General features: G+C 42.9%; 1 protein-coding gene and 1 long non-coding RNA gene across 2 annotated transcripts; one reads left to right on the forward strand and one right to left on the reverse strand.

Moving 5' to 3' along the window:
- Positions 1-7,909: 7,909 nt before the first annotated feature.
- Positions 7,910-13,530, reverse strand: LOC128080397 (uncharacterized). Its single transcript, XR_008206657.1, has 3 exons — positions 13,418-13,530; positions 9,106-9,148; positions 7,910-8,148 (listed from the first exon to the last, which is right to left on the reverse strand). It is a non-coding gene; the product is annotated as an uncharacterized LOC128080397 (long non-coding RNA).
- Positions 13,531-16,088: 2,558 nt separating this feature from the next.
- SHISA3 (shisa family member 3) lies at positions 16,089-18,097 on the forward strand. Its single transcript, XM_052682527.1, has 2 exons — positions 16,089-16,371; positions 16,749-18,097. Exons 1-2 carry the CDS (start codon positions 16,089-16,091, stop codon positions 17,189-17,191), a joined length of 726 nt encoding a protein of 241 aa, XP_052538487.1. The 3' UTR covers positions 17,192-18,097.
- The last annotated feature ends 1,369 nt before the right edge of the window (positions 18,098-19,466 follow it).

Raw genomic sequence — 19,466 nt, forward strand, 5'->3', positions numbered from 1 at the left:
CCACAGTGCCAGAGCCTTCATGCTCTTGCATAGTTTTTCTGAAGAGTTAAGTGGCAGATAATGCTAATGAAAATATAACCAGATGCTCAAAATTCAGTTTTACCAAGGCAATCTGTGTTGTATCATGCCTCTGAGAACTGAGGATATTGCAAGAAAATGTCTTTGGCAAGCTCAACAAGGTATTTTTAAAAGTCTTACTTCTAAGATAAGTGTTGCTGGATTACATCTGGATTTTGTTAGCACTGCCTGGTAGGAGTGTGCTTTACCCCCTGTCTACATGCCAGGACCACCTGCAGGAGGCTGCTAGCAGCATTACAGCCTTTCCTGCCATCACAGTGCAGATGTGGAACTTCCCTGAAGCAAGAGGAGTTATCAATATTCACAGAATCATAGAACAGTGTGAATTGAAAGGGACTCTGTAAGGCCATCTAGTCCAATTCCCCTGCAATGAACAGGGACACCTATAGCTAGATCAGGGTGCCCAGAGCCTTGTCCAACCTGACCTTGGATGTCTCCAGGGATGGGGCACCCACACCTCTGGGCAATCTGTCCCAGTGCTTCATTACTCTTATCATATAATACAATTTTCTTATATCCAATCGAAATCTCTCCTCTTTACCCTTCTTGTGGTATCTGAAGTTCACATGTTACTGTCCAGAAGTACTTTGTATTATTCCTAAAGGCCATTGACTCCCACTGGTTGTCTCCCAGTGCCGGTCTGACAGCGCGTGGGCAATTCCCACATCGCCCCCAACCTCTCCAGCACTTCGCTTTGCAGGCTCAACGAGGGTCAGCATTCTTTAGTTCACAGGGAGCTCTCGCAGGCCAGGCTGCTGAGCGCGGGGAGTTCCGATCCTGAGTTGCTGGATTTACAGGAAGGGCATTTCGGCCTGTCCGAACCCCAACGCACCCCTAGAGGGCACTGCCGGACTCTTTTTGGAGCGGGTCGACGCCGCCGAGCGACAAGAGATCGGGTCTCTTCCCAGCAAACTGGGAGGGCAGCCGGGGCCCGTGCTTAAAGGCACTGACTTGTGCCTACGCAACGTGCCGCCACCCAGCCCACACCTCCTGTCGTGAAATCCACTTGAAAGAGCAAGTTTCTGAATTAATACGTCAGATGAGATAAATTCAGTCTGGATTTTTTTCCATGCTTCTGTATACTAGGGAGTTTGGACAACGGGGATACAGGTAGTGTGACCTATATGTTCCAGTCTCAATATCTTCCCATGCATCAATATCACGAGGATAGATCTCACTAAGAAGTTCTCCTGACCTTCAGCAGGCTGTTTGATTGGCCTCAGAAAAATACAGATGCTCTTGTCCTGATGTCAAATACAAAGCCTGCCAAAGTAATAATCAGGCTGTCTGAACACTAAGGCATACCGAGAAACAGTCCATGGCTTCAGTTTACTCAGACTGCAAACAGTGCAGTGTAACACTGTGGCCATGATGTGTCACAGTGCTGCAGCTGCCAGCCCAGGTTCTGCAGGCACAGCCCACATCTGTGTGCACACACTGGAAGCAAGCTCTGTTGAGGCACAGCAGCTTTAGCAGATTCCAGGGATTTGCTATTGCTGTTTGTTCCAAAAATGAGCACATTTCCTCCTAATAAATGTCGTATGCAAATACAGCTCAGTCATTTCTATGTGAGATTTTAATTCATTTGTTTAAATATGCTCATTTTGTAGTGTATGCAAATTTGCATAAGTAATTCAGCAAAGGCAGGAGCAATCTTTTATTCTTATCACTTCTGACATTTTAATCAATGATTTACGTCTTACGTTTATTAGCCCTCTCTCAGAATGCTAAGGCAGATTATTACACATGATATTTCCATACATATACAAAGCTCATTAAGACTCTCTGATAGAGGGATGACCAAAGTGCAGGAATGGAGGCAGGTGTTTGAGGTGTGTGCCTCCCTTTCTCTATAGGCTGGTTGCACTTGTTTGACTAACAGCTTCACTGTGCCACAGCCATCCCAGCTGTATGATAGCGATAGCATTACCCTAATGCAGGGGTGAGGCTAACAGGAGTGTTTCAAGCTTTTTGAGCTCCCCAGATGGTAGCTCCTGTATAAACATTCCTCTGGTCACAAAGAGAATTAATGAGGTACAGTCCTTTGTAACAGATATTATCTGTTATTTCTAGTTTTTCTGGCTCTTAAAGGCAGCTGAGAAATGGCACCCTCTTATTCCAGAGATTACCCCTTGTAAGTATTCACCATCACACAGAAGTTTTTGTTTTTAGTTCCCCTCCCCCCCTCCAAAATAAGGCTTTCACCGTTGTTTCTTTCCTCTGTTAGCTTTGCAAATCTGAAAGACTAAACTAAATTTTATTACCTCTTGGGCACCATGAGCAGAATAATTTATCTAGTCTCAGTGCTGAGTGGTCAATGCTCTGTGATTCTTTGGAGAACAGGGATGAGTGGGAACAATTTGACTGTGACAAAGAATGGCTGAGGAATAATGTAAAGGCCTGGTTTAACCTCCAAGACCTTTACATCTGGGAGGAATTAGTGACTAAGAAGTAAACAGCTCCCATTTTGTGCCTGAACAAGGTTTCAGTTACTTGCAGTGAGAGAAAACAATAAGAGATTTTAAAAAAAAAGTATAATTTCAACTTGAAGTGTGTAGTGGTAGGGTGAGAAGGTGGTGTTTAACAAAAAAAGAGGGGAGATTTAGGTTAGTTATGTAGAATTCTTTACTTGGACAGTGGGCGACTGTCCCAAACTGCCAGGGGAAGCTGTGGATGCCCTATAGAGTCATAGAAACCTTAGAGCTGGAAGGGTCCTCTGAGGGCCACCTAGTCCAATTCTCCTGTAGCGACCAGGGATACCTCAGCAAGATCAGGTTGCCCAGGGCCTTATCCAGCCTTACCTTGAAAGTCTCCAGGGACAAGGCATCAATCACAACACTAGATAGTGTATTCCAGTGCCTCACTACCCTCCATATAAAAGATTTTTTACTTATATCTAATCTAAATCTATCCTCCACCCCCAGAGCTGTTCAAGGCCAGGTTGGAAGGGGCCCTAGGCAGCCTGATCTAGTGAGGGACAGCCCTGCCCACAGCAGGGGGGTGGAACTGGGTGGATTGTAAAATCCCTTCCAATCCAAACCACTCTTATACTATGAATCTATAAATCTGGCCCTGCAATTATTTCAGAGTTAGAGCTTTGCTCATGTGATTTTTGGAAGCACATTTGTTTTCATATGTGCAATAAAGGCAGCCCTAGTGGAATCCAGTTCCAGACACTTCCAGAAGTGTAAATCTGTTGATGATACTTGTGAAAAGCAATACTCCAAGCATGTTTATAATTAAAAATTAATACTGTAATCTTGGTCATGAAGCTGTGCATCTGACAAATGTACCATCAGGTTCTCAAAGAATGCATACCTATTTGAGAAATGTTATTTGTTACAAATGCTGTCGTGTCCATTGCACACTCTATAAAGAGTAAATTTCTGGAGCAACCTTTCATAGAACCATAGAATGACTTAGGTTGGAAGGGACCTCAAGAATCATCAAGCTCCAACATGCAGGGCCACCAGCCTCCATATCTACTAATACTAGACCAGGCTGCTCAGGGACCCTTCCAACCTGGCCTTGAACACCTACAGGGATGGGGCATCCACAACTTCTCCTCCCAGCCTGTTCCAGCTTTGAAACCTGTGTTCAAACTCTTCAACAAATGAATGTATGAATTGCTCATAGTCATACTCAATCCTACATCCCCTGTAGGAGTAAATCCATGTGAGTACAATTACCACCACAGCTAGCAAGCTGTCCCAAAGCAAGGATGATTGCCATAAAAGACCCAGAATATACACCTGGATATCTTCACTGCAAGAAAGTCCAGCCTGATGAATAATTCACTCAACTCTTTTTGTGGGTCTGATGACTGTCAAATGTACACAGCAATTGTTGATGCCATTCTGTCAAGCCCAGGTTAATGGGATAAACAAGGATAAACAACCGGCATAGCAACTTTCTAAGAACAAGTAATTACAGTGATACTGCTGGCAAGCAGTGTAACGCTGCAAAAGGGTTGAATGACTCTCCTGAGCATAGAGAGTGCTTGGTTTCTACTCTGCAATTTCTCTCATCTGAGATTTTTGGCCATGAACCTAACATTATTCACAGCACTCTCACTTTGGGATTTGTTTCTCAAGAGCCAGGAACATCCTACAGAGTGAACACCAAACTTTTCCTCAATGGGGAAAAAGCAAAACGAAAGATTTGGACTATGAAAAATGAAGTGCAATACGATTTTGACTTTTGGGTCAGACACCAGCAGACATTTTCAGATAAGTATGCATGTTCTGAGCTTTTAATTTAACATGAAGTCTCTGAGCAATACACATGAGCAGCATATTCTGTGCTGCTCCCTCAGCTGCTAATTCACAGAAACCACCAGTCACACTCCAGCATCTTACAAAAACTGGATTTTTCAGGTTTGATATGTTTGCCAGCACCCCCATGAGTCCAGGCAATTTCTTTTCTGGTCATAAGTGCTATTTACCCACTGAACTTCAGGGTTTTTTTGTGGTTTCAGAAATAATTCCACTAGAGACTGGGGCTGCAGACCCCATAAGACCCTAGCCAACATTTGTTTCACTTAAGTCATAGCTTTAGGTTACATTTTCTTCAGAATGGACAGCTAATTAGTATAGTTATATTTGTCTGAGAGCATCAGATTCGGTCACATTGTCACTGGTAACAAAGGAAGCTCACAGGCTGTTCTAAACATCAGTAATCACACAAATAGCTTTCAGACATCTTGTTCTTTATATACTGACTTTGCCCCGAAACAGTTATAACAAATGAAGTGCCATTCTGTTGCAGTGTGTTTACATCTAGGGCATTACCCTATGCACAAGTAAACCTACATACTGGGTAGGAGAGACAATACAGGCTACAGTCTCAAATACAGGGGAAAGTCATAGCTCAGACAAACCTTGACTGCAGTCACCCCCTCTGAGGTCTGGCAAGCTTGAAACAATCAAATTGCTTACAGTACTCTTGGTAGTTTGGCTTTGGCACACATCAAGCCTTACTGTTTCATGACATTGAGTTGTGTTTCCCACCCCCCCCCCCCCCCCCCCCACAGAATTTTCTAGTAGGTTTACTTTTGTTTTACAAGTTTCCTTTCAGCATTTGAAGTTTCTCAAAGTGTGAGAGTGCACTGACTTTACAGCTACCGCCTACTGTTGGAAGATCCAATGACCAACTGCTCTCTATTCACTTTCTCTGTGCTACTCATAGTTTGACTATATTCTCACTACAGTGTTCCTGTTCTATGCTACAGAGCTCTGGTCTGTCATTACTTCTTATAATGGAAGTACTCAATCTGTTTGACCATTCTTAGTCTATGCTCTTTGCTTTTCTAGTTGTCCTGTTGTCTTTATGAGCACCACTTCCAGCACACTGCTATTTATGTGTCTACACATCATAGTTTGCTAAACTGCTTTGCATGCTTCACTCTGTAGAAATCTCTCTCCTAACAGCTATCATAGTATTCAAGAAATATTACTTCTACATCATCTACTACCCAGATGTCAGAAATGGACAAACCAGCAAATATAGCAACAATACCCCAAGGAGATCTCAGTGCAAGTCTCTCTATGTATTTTAAGTTCACTGGTCTGTATACAGAGAAATTAAACCTGTTTCTTCAAGAAAGTCTAGTACGTAAAGTATAATTTCAGCTACTACACAAGAATGTGAACAGACAAGTGATGTGAGGTTTTTGTTGCCTTTTTCATTCAAAGCTGAGGTACAGACTACTGAAAAAAAAAAAAAAAGGACAAAATATTAGACTTCTGGCCTGCTAAACTTTTCTACCCTCTTACACATGGTCAGTAAAAGAAAACAGGTATTATGACATCAGCGAATTACTCATCTGTGCTTAATAGCTCTATTCTTATTATTATTGATTAAAAATTAGTCTGAGGGCTGTTGAAATGCATTTGCATGACAAATTTTGCACTAGGAATGCCAATACTTGCTGTTCAATAGATGTGCCTTCAGCTTATCTAGTACATCATCCATTAACAAAGAGGCTCCTTTGTGTTGCACTCCTGTGAAGCAAAGAAATGCACCTTGGCAGCAGGCATATCTCAGTGTCACACGGATAAGTGAGATTAGAGGAAATGCTAACTTTAAATTAAAGACCAATGATCCAAGAAGGTACGTGTTTACAGACTACTTGATAGGAATATTGTGCTTTGCACATCATTGCTGTATCATGGTGTTTGTGTTGGTGCACATCATGAAAGACTTCAAGAATGATCTGATATGGAGGTCTTTAGAAAAGCCTGTAAAATTGATCGCTTTTATCTCTAGAGTTGTTAAAGCTGTAGTATTGTATAAAAAAAAAAAAAAAAGTGCAATAGTAATATAGAAATTCTTTGCTTATTGAGCAGATGAGTTGCATCTCATGACATCTTTTGGAAGCCAGATTCTAGCTAGTGAAAATAAGGTTCCTTTGCTCACCTAAGGCTATGAAGAGGTCATTCACAGCCTTCCCATATCAGCAGCCTCCAATCTGCAGACTGTCAGCACACTTAAAAATCCAGCCTCCACTGCAGCTGGAGATAAAGTGGCCACAGACCTGACAGAGAAGGAATTGTCATGTAGATCAGGTGATGGAGTGAGCAGAGAAGAGGCATATGGAGGAAGGGACCCATGATCCCCAGGATTAGATCACTGTCAGGATGGCAATATAGCAGCAGCTCCCAGCAAAGGCAATGGTGCTATCTCCTTGGTAGCTAGCACAGGGACCACCACAATCCAGCCTCTAACAAGCAGAAATAAGTCCATTAATGTGATGTTTCTTGGAATCACCACTTCTTTATGCTTCATAGAACATTGGTAAGTGTCTGTCTTTTTACTTATGAATGCACCAGGGCAAGTAAGTTCTGGTTTCAGACTTGTATCCTCTGAAGTCACAGAACTGATTAGACTCTAAAGGCTTGCTGCAGTTTAAGACACTCAGGTATTTTTTTGTTGTGCAGTCAGCAAAAGATTAAAAAAAAAATAATCATGGGTATATACCACACATGCCCTGAAAACGTTTCAGTCCCAAAAGGTATTCACTAAAAAATAAAGAACTAATTGGGGCTTTAGCAGTCTTGGCTACATGAAAATGTGCAGTCTTTAAGTACTGTTTCCATCATTAATAAAGATAGCAGGACATGCTCTGTATTTGTGTAACAATTATCTCCCAGGTTCCATTTTGCTCCTCTAGATCAACTTGCTTCAAGTATTCTGCTCCATGATTTATAGCTAGACCTGCTCTGTCACCATCTGCTCTGCTGTTGCTCAAGAAAGAACAAATTCCCAGAAGACATTACTGTCCAGACTAAGAGTCATAGAAGCATCCACTGCACATTCAGCCAAACATTGACTAATGGAGAGCTAAGCTATAATAAAAAAATCCCTTCTTTCCCATTCACTACAGTTCAAATCCATATAAAAAAAAAAACTTGGTGGAATTCAACTATCCTCCTTGGGGATATAGGTTACCATCTGTCTGGTTTCCAGTGGTACATTTAAAAAACATTTGTCCCATTTTCATAGAACATCCTGCTGCACAGCAACCTCTTTAATATCTAATTACACAGTATTATGTATCACATATGTCACAACCAGAATAATTTGGCCTAAGTTTCTACTATGTAGTCTAGTCTGCTTTGCTATTTTAAATTAAGTTATCCAAACACCTACAAATCCAAAATTATGCCTCTAGCTAATGTAATTAGGACAAAAAAGTAAACATTGAACTGCCCAAGGAATATTTTCAATTTAATTCGTATAGGATTTTCATTTCAAACACAAGCCAAAATATAATTTAAAGTTTAATGTACTTACTGCATAAAAAAGAATAAATTCAAGTTCGTAAAGGCAAGCAAGAGAACAAAAATCTTCACACACAAAACCATGACACTACCCATAAAACAGCATGCAAATACCAGAAACATACCACAAAATCTTCCCAGCTGGCCCCAGAGGGCAGGCAGTCAAAGAAGAACATCTTCCCAAAACACACCTGCTTGAGCTCCCCAGTGTGGAGCCCACCCAGCTCTGCAGGGACCTTCTCATTAACTTCACCAAATCCAGGCACTGCTGAGAGAACTCAAAGAAGGTCTGGAGAGGTAAATAGACTGTACTGCAGCTCTGACCAGCCTATTGGCCATGTCTCTGAGCACCTTTATAATGATGATCAGAGTACAGATTCAATGGAAGCATGATGACTGCAAGTGCACACAGAACCACCTGACAGCAAAATCCCAGACCAGTAGATTGCACCACTTTGCCCAGTTGTGCTGTACTTCTGCCCAGCTCATGCATGGACTACGCTCCAGCAGTGAAGCCTCTTCTACAAAGAGATGTCTGTGCTGCTGGAGAACAGTTTAGGTGGCTAAATTATATATTAACTTGAGAGACCAACTCTAATGCCTCGAGCATGAATGGCCTTTACATACAATGTATGACAGAGCAAAGAAAGCTTGCATGCCCTGGTTGCACATTACAAGAATAATTTTCACATTAGAAACAATCATAACAATGTGGGCTTTGTCTATCCCAAATCTCAGAGGAGAGTGCAGGGCTGGAGGTGCATAGGTAGTTGGAACTGCCCAATTTGAATCACTTCATAAATGACTCTTTTTTAACTGATGTTAAACTGGGATTGGGTTGAGAAATTACAGTAGTAATTGTCAGGTTTTACTTAGAGAATGATGCTATTTACAAAATGGACACTAAATTCCCAAGAAGAACTACAACAAAAGAGAAGTTTATAAATCACTTAAATCTTAGATAACTTGTTCTGTTCTGCAGAAATCTCCATAGGGCAGAAAATGCTCTTTGTAGAAAAAACTGCACAGCCATCACATAACATTCCATTGTACTGCTGAGCTAGTCAATGAGATTTAGGAAATATTCAGACATTGATACCAAAGCCTATCCACTAATTGTCCCCAACGGTAATATTACAGTATCACGAGAAGTTAGCCCGGAGAAAAATCATCTGACACCCATGAAAGTTTATCTTCTGTTTGAGGACAGATTATCCGAACAAGATCAGTCTGACTCCAAAGTTACCTTGGAGTATGGATCCTGAACTCTACAACATTCAAGTCAACATCTGAATGAGTAAAAGAAAAGCAAGTATCATGACTAAGGAGACTTTTCATTTTAAATCTATCATCAGTGGACATTCTACCTCTCCAATTGGAAATAAATACAAAAGGAAAGTGATCTCTATGTCTTCCTTCCCGTAACTTTTCATTTTTTTCCAAGTCAGAACTTGCAACTTCATGATCTTCATGTAAACATCCACATTTGAACACATTTGTTCATATTACATTTGTAATTTCCAGAGCAATCATGGTTGTATCCAACAGACAAAACAATCCTCTATTTATGGCTTGTCTACGCACGGGGGTGTAAGTACTTCAGTAAAGACAAGATTTAACAGTTCATCCCCCTTCTCATCATGAAGTTAGCCAGGACAACTGGTGGCAATGCAGACTTCCCATATAATAACAAGATAATAGCCTTAAGTTTTACACACAAAGACTGTTTTTGGTGTCCCAGACCTATAGGGGGAGAGAGAATCATCTGCAAAAGAAAACTGAATGCACCTAATTTCATCCCTGAGCAATGGGAATACACTGCAACATTCTTTGCTTAAACCTGAAATGTTTACTAAGATATTAACTCTATTTTATGACTGCTGATCAATGTAAAACAGCAAATCCACATATGTAATCCCAGAAAAGAAATAATAATATCAACAATAATACCAATAATAACAAAAATAACAGCTGCAGTAAATTCAGTGTAGGAATCTGAGATACCATAAAAAACTGCAAAATCCGAAGGCTTTTAAAATTATTTTCAAGACAGATAATTGTTTAAATGTCTTAGTTCTAATAGAACTTTTAAAATGTCCCTGCTGATACCACTGATAAAATCTGCTTGGTTTGTTTATAAGAGGGTACTGGGCTGAGTCTGCAAAACTCAAATGCACTTTGATTACAAACTGGCAGGATAAAATGAGCTACATTAGTAAAAATGAAGCTGAGTATTTCCATTTTAACTACACCAAAGACTGTGATCACCCAAAGCACAACGGTAACTCCCAGAGAGTATTTGTTGGAGGGTGTGGGAACAAGCTTATGAAGTCTGAACATGTGGTTCAGAATGCACTGCTGAGAGCACCTGGTGACTGGCTGGTGACAAGAGAACTGCCCATATTTAGTGTAACAGACAGCTCTTCAGGGCAAAGACCTCATAGTTCACTAGCAGAGAAAAGTTTCTTGATGCTTAGTCTGAACTCTTAAGCACTTGGTGTAACAATGATTAACCATACTGCATATTAAATAATGAAGCAGTTTCAGAGCAATTAGCTTTTCACAGAAACAGGACTTTATAACTCTTACCTAAGTTAACCTACATGTTGTACAGCTTTTTAACTCCTTAGTACTCTAAATAGTAGGATTTGCAATAGCTCTATTAATCAAAGTGATGGAAGAATGAAATCATTACACTATGCCAGGAAGACGTCAAGTCAGTATCAAAATCATAACATTTTTAGTTAAAGCAGTTTATCTGGACCTTGGAAATGTTTAGACTACACAGCTGAAAGTTAGAAACCAGACAATTGAATTAAGCCGATTACAAATGATCATTGAGACTGACATCAACAATCTTGTACTGAAGAAATTTCTAGGACACTGAGCCAAAAAGTCTAAAGATAGCTAAAGGAAGTTCCTCATAATTCATCATTAATCCCAACCAAGATAAGGTCACTGGAAGGAGCCAAAGGTGGGAAATACAAGGGACTGTAGGCTGCCTGTTTGGTAACACTTCACTTCTGAAAGATCGGTTAGCAGGACTCATTTAGGACATTCAGCTCATTTAGGACTGACTTCTATGACCAGATGAACAATGCTTTAAGGCTGAGGCTACAATTTATTATTGGTGCTGTTAAAAATTAGATGCTAGCAAACTACCAAAACCTGCTGCTGGATTTGGCTGTGCTAGGCTGCATCTTAGCACATACTGATGCCAATCCTTGTTCCACCTAGCTTTTAGTCTAAAGCCCAGCTTCTTAGTGCAGGAAAAGAACAATCAGTTTGAAAAGTAAATAAGAAAATAAAGTACCAACGTGCTCAGTTCTTCACCACCCAGTAGCAGACACCTCAGCAGCCAAATCCTGAGAAGATGCTCTGCTTAGCACTGTGGATTTCCAAAGGACAACTCCAGTCCTAAAGGCACAAGCAGAAGCTGTAGTTGTCACCCTGTCTACTTTTGCTTTCTGCAACTGTCACCAGTTTATTTCATCAAGGTGTCTCATGCAGTACTCTCAGCCCATACTGTAAATGGCAGAGCACAGTTCTTTTCTTGGCATCTTTCTTTGACTTTTGCTGGAAAACTACTCAGTGAACAGCAAAGACAACATCTGAGACTATATTTGAACATTATTAGTTTTGTATCGGAAATAGGAGTATGTGTTAAGTGCTTGCTGTAAACTGCAAAGTATCATAAATCCTGTTGATTTTTGTAGGTCAGATCCCAGAAGAAATCTGAGCAAAGAGACTGAAATGCAGATAAGGAGAAAAAATTTCCTCAGGCTGTTATATGTAAGAATAACAAGTAATACTTAGAAGTAAAGCTAGTAATTCCCCAAACACGACTGCATTCAGCCTATGCAAATATTTCAAGTGAAATTCAAAAGCTAAATATTTTAAGTCAATATTACTGCTCTCCAAAATAAGTAATGTGCTCACTGAAATATTTCATGAATCTACGCATAGTTCTTCACAGATTTAGTCCTTTAGGCCTCCTATGTGCAGTCTATACTTGTTCCACACTCAAAGACATCCTCCCACTCAAGGTCAATAAGAAACAAAGAGACCTTAAATTAAGCAAGTGTGCAACAGAGGCAATGAAGTGCAGTGCCCATCAATACAGTGTAGTTTGGTTTAGAAAGGCAAACCTAGGCTTCAGCTTAGTCACTCTCCAGGACCTTTAGTTGACTGTATTATTTCAGGAAGAGGGCATTTCGACTGAGACATCTGCTCAGTGTTTGGCTGCTGTCAAAAAAAAAAAAATCTACCAGCAAAGTATTTTGGATAGAGTATTAGTGTGCCTGCTCTCAGACTTGAGTTAAAGCTAGTCCTCAGTTATTACTGAGACACAGCTTAGAACTCTGACATATCGGACTCCCTAAGACTCCTTTCCTGCACATCAATTTTGTTTGGGTAAAGCTCAGTGCTACACACGTCAGATCAGAAACCACAAATATTCCTTCTGCATGCCTCTCTTACAGCTAGAATAATGAATTTAGTTCTCAGCCTGTTAGCTCACCTCCATTCACTGCCTGGATTATCATAAACACAGATCTAACACATCACATCCTAGTATTTTCAGACGTGGGCTATTTTATGTATTTGGGTAAAACCACTGTATAGAGGAAGTGTTAAGAGGCCATACTAAAGACAGAATTAATACAATGAATGAACAAAGCCTAACCATCTTGTACAGACATGCATTTATATAAATAGAAAACTGAAGAAGCAGCCTCCAGATGGTGAAATGTAGCCCGATGGAACAGATTTGGAGCCAGTGGGACCAAGAGAACACATATGCACTCTAAGCTGCAAGACTCATCCCTGCTTTCTAGCAGTAGGAAGTGGCTTTATAATGCTCAGAATACAATTTTTAACACCAATAAAAGAATCATTTTTAATTTTCTGTTATTACTACTAAAATACTTAATAAAATCACGTAATTGGTGTCTGACCAAATGGTTGGGGAGAAGTTTAATACTACAGGAATTACTCTTTAAGGTAAAAAGAATTTGTCACAAGCGGGCTGTAAGTGAGCAGCTTGTGTAGAACTTCTACACATTAAAAATAAACTACTGGAGAAAGGTGTTTGCATCTTACAGAATTGTTCTCCCATATTTCTGTGAAGGGTAAATCTTACTTTATGGCTTAGGGTACTCTTATTACATAAGAGTGATATATAATAATATCATTATGCTATGTAATTTAAGTAGTAAGGCAGAAGAACTTCCTTCTGATATAAAACAGATTTCATGAAGCTTAATTGTAAATAAGACAGTGATTTAACAAGATTTATAATGGTTGAATATACTTATTATCTACTGTATAGAAGGCAGAGTTGAACACATTCATTCAGCACCCTCCCATTTGATCATAAGGCTCAGAGAGGACACCCTTCTTTTCTCAACTTGAACCATAGAGGTAAGGAGCTTGAATATGGCTGGATCCACCCCAAGTCCCATATTTGCTCCATAGCTCATATCTAATCACATGCACACAATCAGTTCAAGACATAAACTTGGCAAAACTAAGAAAGCTTAAGACAATTAGTCACCCACCACAGTTCTGTAAGAGCAAGGTATCTTGATATCAAGGCGTAGGAGATCTCTGAATCTGTACAATCTTGACAGGTATCCCCACTCAAGGGAGACTGACACACAGACAGCTGCTATGCAGGAGCACACAGAGGGCTCCCAGGCCCCTGGACCACCGCTATTTATGGGGTAAGAAGACTGACTCACAGCTGGTTTGTAGGCACATGCTCAGTTATAATCAGCTGTTGAACCAGGTGTTTGCTATCAGTTCTTCCAGCCACGCAATCTGAGGAAGATGTGTGGTCATAAATCTCCCTTAACAAGGGATGCAGTTATCTGTACAGTTACTTCTCTACCTGAGTGAGGTCCTGTGAATAAGGCCTGGCCCAAGGAGAGATTTGTTGGGAAGAAGCGTTCATGGAGGGAGTGTGATGTCACAACTCTTTAACCAATCCACTAGCAGATTTGTTTACACTTATTATCTACTCTGATACTTCAGTTTTGTAATAATCATAACAATTTAAGATTAAAACTCTGCTCTCCTGTTTAACACTATGTATTTTGGGAAAAAAATTGCATTGGTAGTTTCTTGCTCTTGTCTTCTTGAATGTACAAATGTAATACTTAGCTGATGAAAATGAAGGAAGCATTATTGCGTCTCCTTTAAGGTCACAATTCTTATCTCTTGTAGACATCTGTCCTTGCTGCTCTCCTCCCAGCAACTCTGTCTGCATATGGATGCTGAAGCAGAAAGCAGACGCTGCTCTTGCTTCCATGAGGAGAAAGAATAGTGATTTCTGAGGTCTGAATCCAGCTCGTCTACCAGCTGTGCTGCCAACTTTACTGCTATGTGCTCATACGCATACCTGTACACCTCTAACCCGACAACCTGCTTCTGAAGTGAGCCATGTGGCATTGGTGTCATGGTTCATCTTATTTATTTGGTCTGCCATTGGGCTAAGCTAGCTCAAGTTTCATTTTTTTTCCCTCAGATCTGTAACTACCTGATTCAAAAGGTTCGTTCAGTACGATCGTAAGTGGCCACATCCTGCTCTAGAGTACTTACAGCCCAGTTATAAAGCACAAAAAATGCCAAGTGCCAGGGCCTGCAGCTGCAGCCAATGGCTGCATAATAGTGAAAACAGAAAAAAGGCTGAACAACAAAACCAGAACCCCAAGAATGGTGAGATCATTGGTAGGAGCTGTGAATCTGTGTAAGGAGTTTTTTACAGCTTTTTACAAGCTGTTAGTTTGGTGGAAGTGGACTAATTACTGCAGATATGGCTGCAATGCTTGCAGAAGTAATTTAAGTTTGATCTCGCACTGAAATAGTGCTGTAATGAGCTCTCCCTGTGAGTTAGCTGTGGGGACAGTGAGAGAAGCTTGCTAGGTAATTTCAGGTAGTTTAAGATATTATTATCTTTTCTGCCTTTTATAGGCAGATCTCTCCTGATCTCTCCTCCATTGGTTTTAATACTAAGCCTTATAAACAACAACAGCAATGAGAGCGATAGTCACACGGGCTGTTAAAATCAGCACTTTTCACCCAGAATTGGTGGTGGTACATTACCTGCGAGCTGCGAGGCTTCAGCTCGAAATAAACAGCACGCAAAGCACCGTGGCTACCTCGCAGGGACATCAGCCAGCCCCACGCGTCTAAATGAGGCACTTGTAGCATCGCCATGACCCTGAACTGTAGCTGAGGATGCTCACCAGCCGCCTGGAAGACTTTGCTCCCAGGTCGTTGGTCCCGCCAGGGGGAGCAGGGAGCGGGGAACACCGGCTCCGCGTGTTAAACGGACGAGGAAAATTTTGCCTTACACGATTTTTAATTTGTATTTGTTCCTCCTACCCGGTAATATTTAGAGAAATCAAAATGAGAGGGAAAAAAAAAAAAAAAAAAAAAAAAGTCAGAGGGAGAGGAACCCGAGAGAACGGCCCGTTTAAGGGAAAACAGACTGAAATATTTTCCTTGAGGGCTGAGCCCGGAGTGGTCAGAAGGCACAGCCCCGAGGGACGCAAAACCGAACCCTGTGCTCCAGCTCTCCGATGTCGGAGGCGCATCTCTGTGGGTGGCACACCGAGGATGCACAACTCGGAGAGATGTTTCCCTGCTCAAACCAAAAGCCCCAAATCTGCTCGGTCCATTTCGAAAATTATTTCCCCCAGAATAAACTGATAAGCAGCTCCTTCTGTGGTTTTCGTGATGCTGGCCGACTCACTGTTATGCTGTCGGCGGAGAAAGGCTCAGACAGCCACGAAACGGCCGCGTCTTTCTGCCCAGCCCCACTCTCCCAGAGGTGCGGTACATCTCCTGCGGGTCCGTGTGCGCGTACCACGTATCCGGGAGAGGAAGCGAGTTAAAAAGCAGAGACCTAGTGCAAAATCTCACGCTCGCTCGTTTTCCGAGTCCCTCAAGGCGCTGCCGCCAATCCTCCTTGCATTGGGAGGAGTGCCGCCGGTTCGCTCAGAGCCGAACGAGCCTCGGCCGACACCTCAGAGCCCCCCCGAGAGCGCGGAGCCGTGCGGGGCCGTGCGGGGCGGCAGGTAAGCGCGGGGCCGTGCGGCGGGGGCGGCTCCTCCCGCGGGGCGGCGGCGCGGAGGGGTCGGGCGGAGGGAGCAGCCCCCGAACGCGGCTCCGCACCCGGGGCCGCCCCCTGCGTGCCCCGCCGGGGCGGGCGGGCAGCGCGGGGCGATGGCGGGGCGGCGGCGGCTGCTGCTGCTGCGCTGCCTCCTGCTGGGGCTGCTGGGCGGCGGCTGCGGGCAGCGCGGCGGCGGAGAGTACTGCCACGGCTGGGTGGACGGGCAGGGCGGCTACCACGACGGCTTCCAGTGCCCAGAGGGCTTCGACACTGCGGCCGCCACCATCTGCTGCGGCTCCTGCGCGCTGCGTTATTGTTGCGCGGCCGCCGAGGCGCGGTTGGAGCAGGGCGGCTGCACCAACCACCGGGAGCCTCCGGAGCCGGCGGTCAGCGCCCGTGAGTGTCGCGGCACGCGGGGCGGCGTAGCCGCGGGCTCCGGAGGGGTGAGGGGGAAAGAGGAGAGCGAGACTGGGGGAGCCCGCACGAAGCGGGCGGTGGTGATGCGGTGATGCGGACCTGGTGTACGGAGCTTCTGTCGTGCATTGGTGAGAGAGCTGTCAGCAATATGGAGCTTTGACCCATATCTGTGGGGAACAGACTTTTAATTTAGCTCCTATGAGAGAGGTCAGAGGTTCCATCTCCTGCGATACTCAGTGCCCACCAGGATGAAAACAGCGGCGTGGGGCTTTGGGAACTCTGTGGGGTTAATTTCTAAGCCAGAGAATGGGTATTTCCCCTGACTAACATAGCTTTTCCTTTTCTTTCCTTGCTAGAACCCATCTATGTGCCGTTCCTCATTGTCGGATCAATATTTATCGCCTTTATCATCGTGGGCTCCCTGGTGGCTGTTTACTGCTGCACGTGCCTCAGGCCCAAGCAGCCATCCCAGCCCATCCGCTTCTCCCTCCGGAGCTACCAGACCGAGACTCTGCCCATGATCCTGTCCTCATCTAGCTGCCGGGCCCCATCCCGACCATCTAGCACAGCCACCAGCTCCAGCTCAGCAAGTGGCTCCCTGCGCCGCTTTTCCCTGGCCCGCACAGAGCCAGGCTGCTTGCTGTCATCGCCGCCACCCCCATACTCGGCCGGCTGCTTTCCCGCAGCCCACAGCACACACCTGGGGTCACCGCCGGGCTTCCTGCAGGCACCGCCGTACCTGGGTTACCCCGAGCCAGCCCTGGGTGGGAAGGGCTGTGCCGACCTCGCGCAGAGCTGAGCAGAGCGTCACGGTCTTTGGGAGCGTGAGGACTGACTGCAGTGCTTGGTGCTCTGCTCTGATGGAGGCAGACCTGTGGGTGAGTTGCCATTGAGAAGCGCAAGGCCTCGGAACAGTCCTGAGTGCTTCCCCCAACCTGGATTACAGCTACAGATGTTTTGTGAAGTATTCTGATCTTAGCTGCCTTAATAACCAACTGCTCTGATGGTTTGATCTGATTTGTGCAGAGCACATTGAGATACAACTAGAAAACCGTTTCTGGGACAAGGTTACCCAGCTCAAGGCGCTGTAAGTGATGTTTTAACCATAAATGATATTAACTTTGCTAACAAGCAGTGGCCGCGCTCCAGGGCTCCAATAACCAGCATAGTTTTATCCAGCAGCAATAAGTAACAGAGGTAACAGTACTAAACTAGAGCTCTGCGGACCCTAACTCAGCTGCCTGCTCCCATGGGCAATGTGAGAAGGTATGTATTAAGATATTGAAGGCCCTAGTTTCTAAACATACAGAAAATGTACCTGAACTTACATTGCATATTTATACTGGTGAACTTAACTAAAATAAATAAAATAGCACGATTTAGGCTAGCTGAAAACATACTGGTCCCGAGCAGCCAAATAATCCTATGCTAGAAGAACAGAACGTGTTTGCTAATATTTCCACATAACTCCTTGGCATGCAATCCCAGAGCTGTGCTGCACTGAGGCGTTTTTTAGAGGGAAATATTTATTGGTGGCCTTTTGCTCAGCGCCATGCATACATTGGATGAACTGATCCTGAAGTTCTATTTGTAAAATTAGCCATGTATAAATGTAAAGCTTGTAATTTAAGATGTATTTACAGCATTGACAGCACTAATTATTTAGTAGTCACACCAACAGTTTATCAATAAACAGTGGTGGAAATCTGGTGTCAACTGTGTCTCTGCACATACACTACTCCATGAACGCATCTTCACTTTGGCAGTGAAACTATTCTGCTTATTTTCCTGTCAAAAACACTATTTTGCATTTGTAAATGCTTTACATCTTTAGCTGTGCACCTGTTGTGCAGACTTGATATGATGTAAGATTCTCTCCAGCTAATAGACTAATTGATATCTTGTATATGCGCCTCAAAATGTAATGTGGTTGAAAACGACACTGATTAGTTGGGTATTTTAATCTGAAACAGCCATAGGAACATGTTTTGTTTGCCCCCTACATTCCTTCATCCAAGTAAATCAACAAACCAAATGGAAGAAGAAAAAAAAGGCATCTAAATCAAACACACGCAGCAAGCCAAGAGAAGAGCATGAGAAAAATGGGCAGTTATTGAAGGGCCTCCTTTATAATTCATTTTGTGACAAATGCAGTCATATCACACAGAAGATTCTGCAGTGTCAGAGGCTGAATTTCCCTTTTCAGTAAGTCCCAAACTCCATGTGTGGGATCAGATTAGGGTGGTGCAGCTGGCCTGTACAACAGCCATCAGCATATTAGTGTTTATGAGATTCACAGCACCTCTGGTCTGAACTGTGGCAAATCTTTGTTTTTGAAGAGATACCAAGAGTTAATTGTTCTTTTTCAAGAACTGAACAGTAGGCTTTTTTCTTAGCAGAGATCTAACAATATTTCTTTGCATTTATAAAGAAAATAGTTCTGAAAATATCACCTTTAATAATGATTTTTGTTGCATAATCAACATTACAATCCATGAAATTTCTAAGGAAAAGACAACTCACATTCCATAGAGCAATGCTTTACATAGTAGGATTTGATTTGACTGTTGGAACCAAGACATAACAGTGTATGTGCTCTACAGCATATAGCAACATATAGCAGAAATAAATACTGAACTGTATCAACTTCAGTTTGCTAATATGTAATACATCTTCAGGTGGTAGAAATATTTCTCTTGCAGTAAATTCTAGCAAAAGAGATCTCGCAGGCAGAAACATTAATGTGATCCATTTTGGCTAGAAAAGAACAATTTTATTTCCTTCAAACATTGAGCAGGCATCATAACCACTGACAAAGGTGACAGCAAGCTGAAATTTGGCATTTCCCTCAAAGATGTGCCATGCGTGAGTGACTGGGAGTTTGGCACAGTTATCGCCTATTAGCATTTATCAGTGTACATGAAAGGACAGGCTCCAGAACAGCTGCAGCAGGTTCTGAAGTAACATCTACTCACGTATTAACACAGGGACTGATTTTTGCTATGCTTGACGACAGTCTTTCAGATAGGGAGGTTTATTCAGCCTAGGTAGAGGCTGTAAGGTTTGACGTGTAT

This window comes from Tympanuchus pallidicinctus, unplaced genomic scaffold, assembly GCF_026119805.1.
Source record: "Tympanuchus pallidicinctus isolate F22 unplaced genomic scaffold, pur_lepc_1.0 scaffold2, whole genome shotgun sequence".
Taxonomy (NCBI): Eukaryota; Metazoa; Chordata; class Aves; order Galliformes; family Phasianidae; genus Tympanuchus; species Tympanuchus pallidicinctus.

Coding starts and splice junctions, on each gene's coding strand:
- SHISA3 (XM_052682527.1), top strand. CDS start 16,089: ATGGCGGGGCGGCGGCGGCTGCTGCTGCTGCGCTGCCTCCTGCTGGGG. Junction 16,372..16,748: donor GGAGCCGGCGGTCAGCGCCC/GTGAGTGTCGCG, acceptor TTTCCTTGCTAG/AACCCATCTATGTGCCGTTC.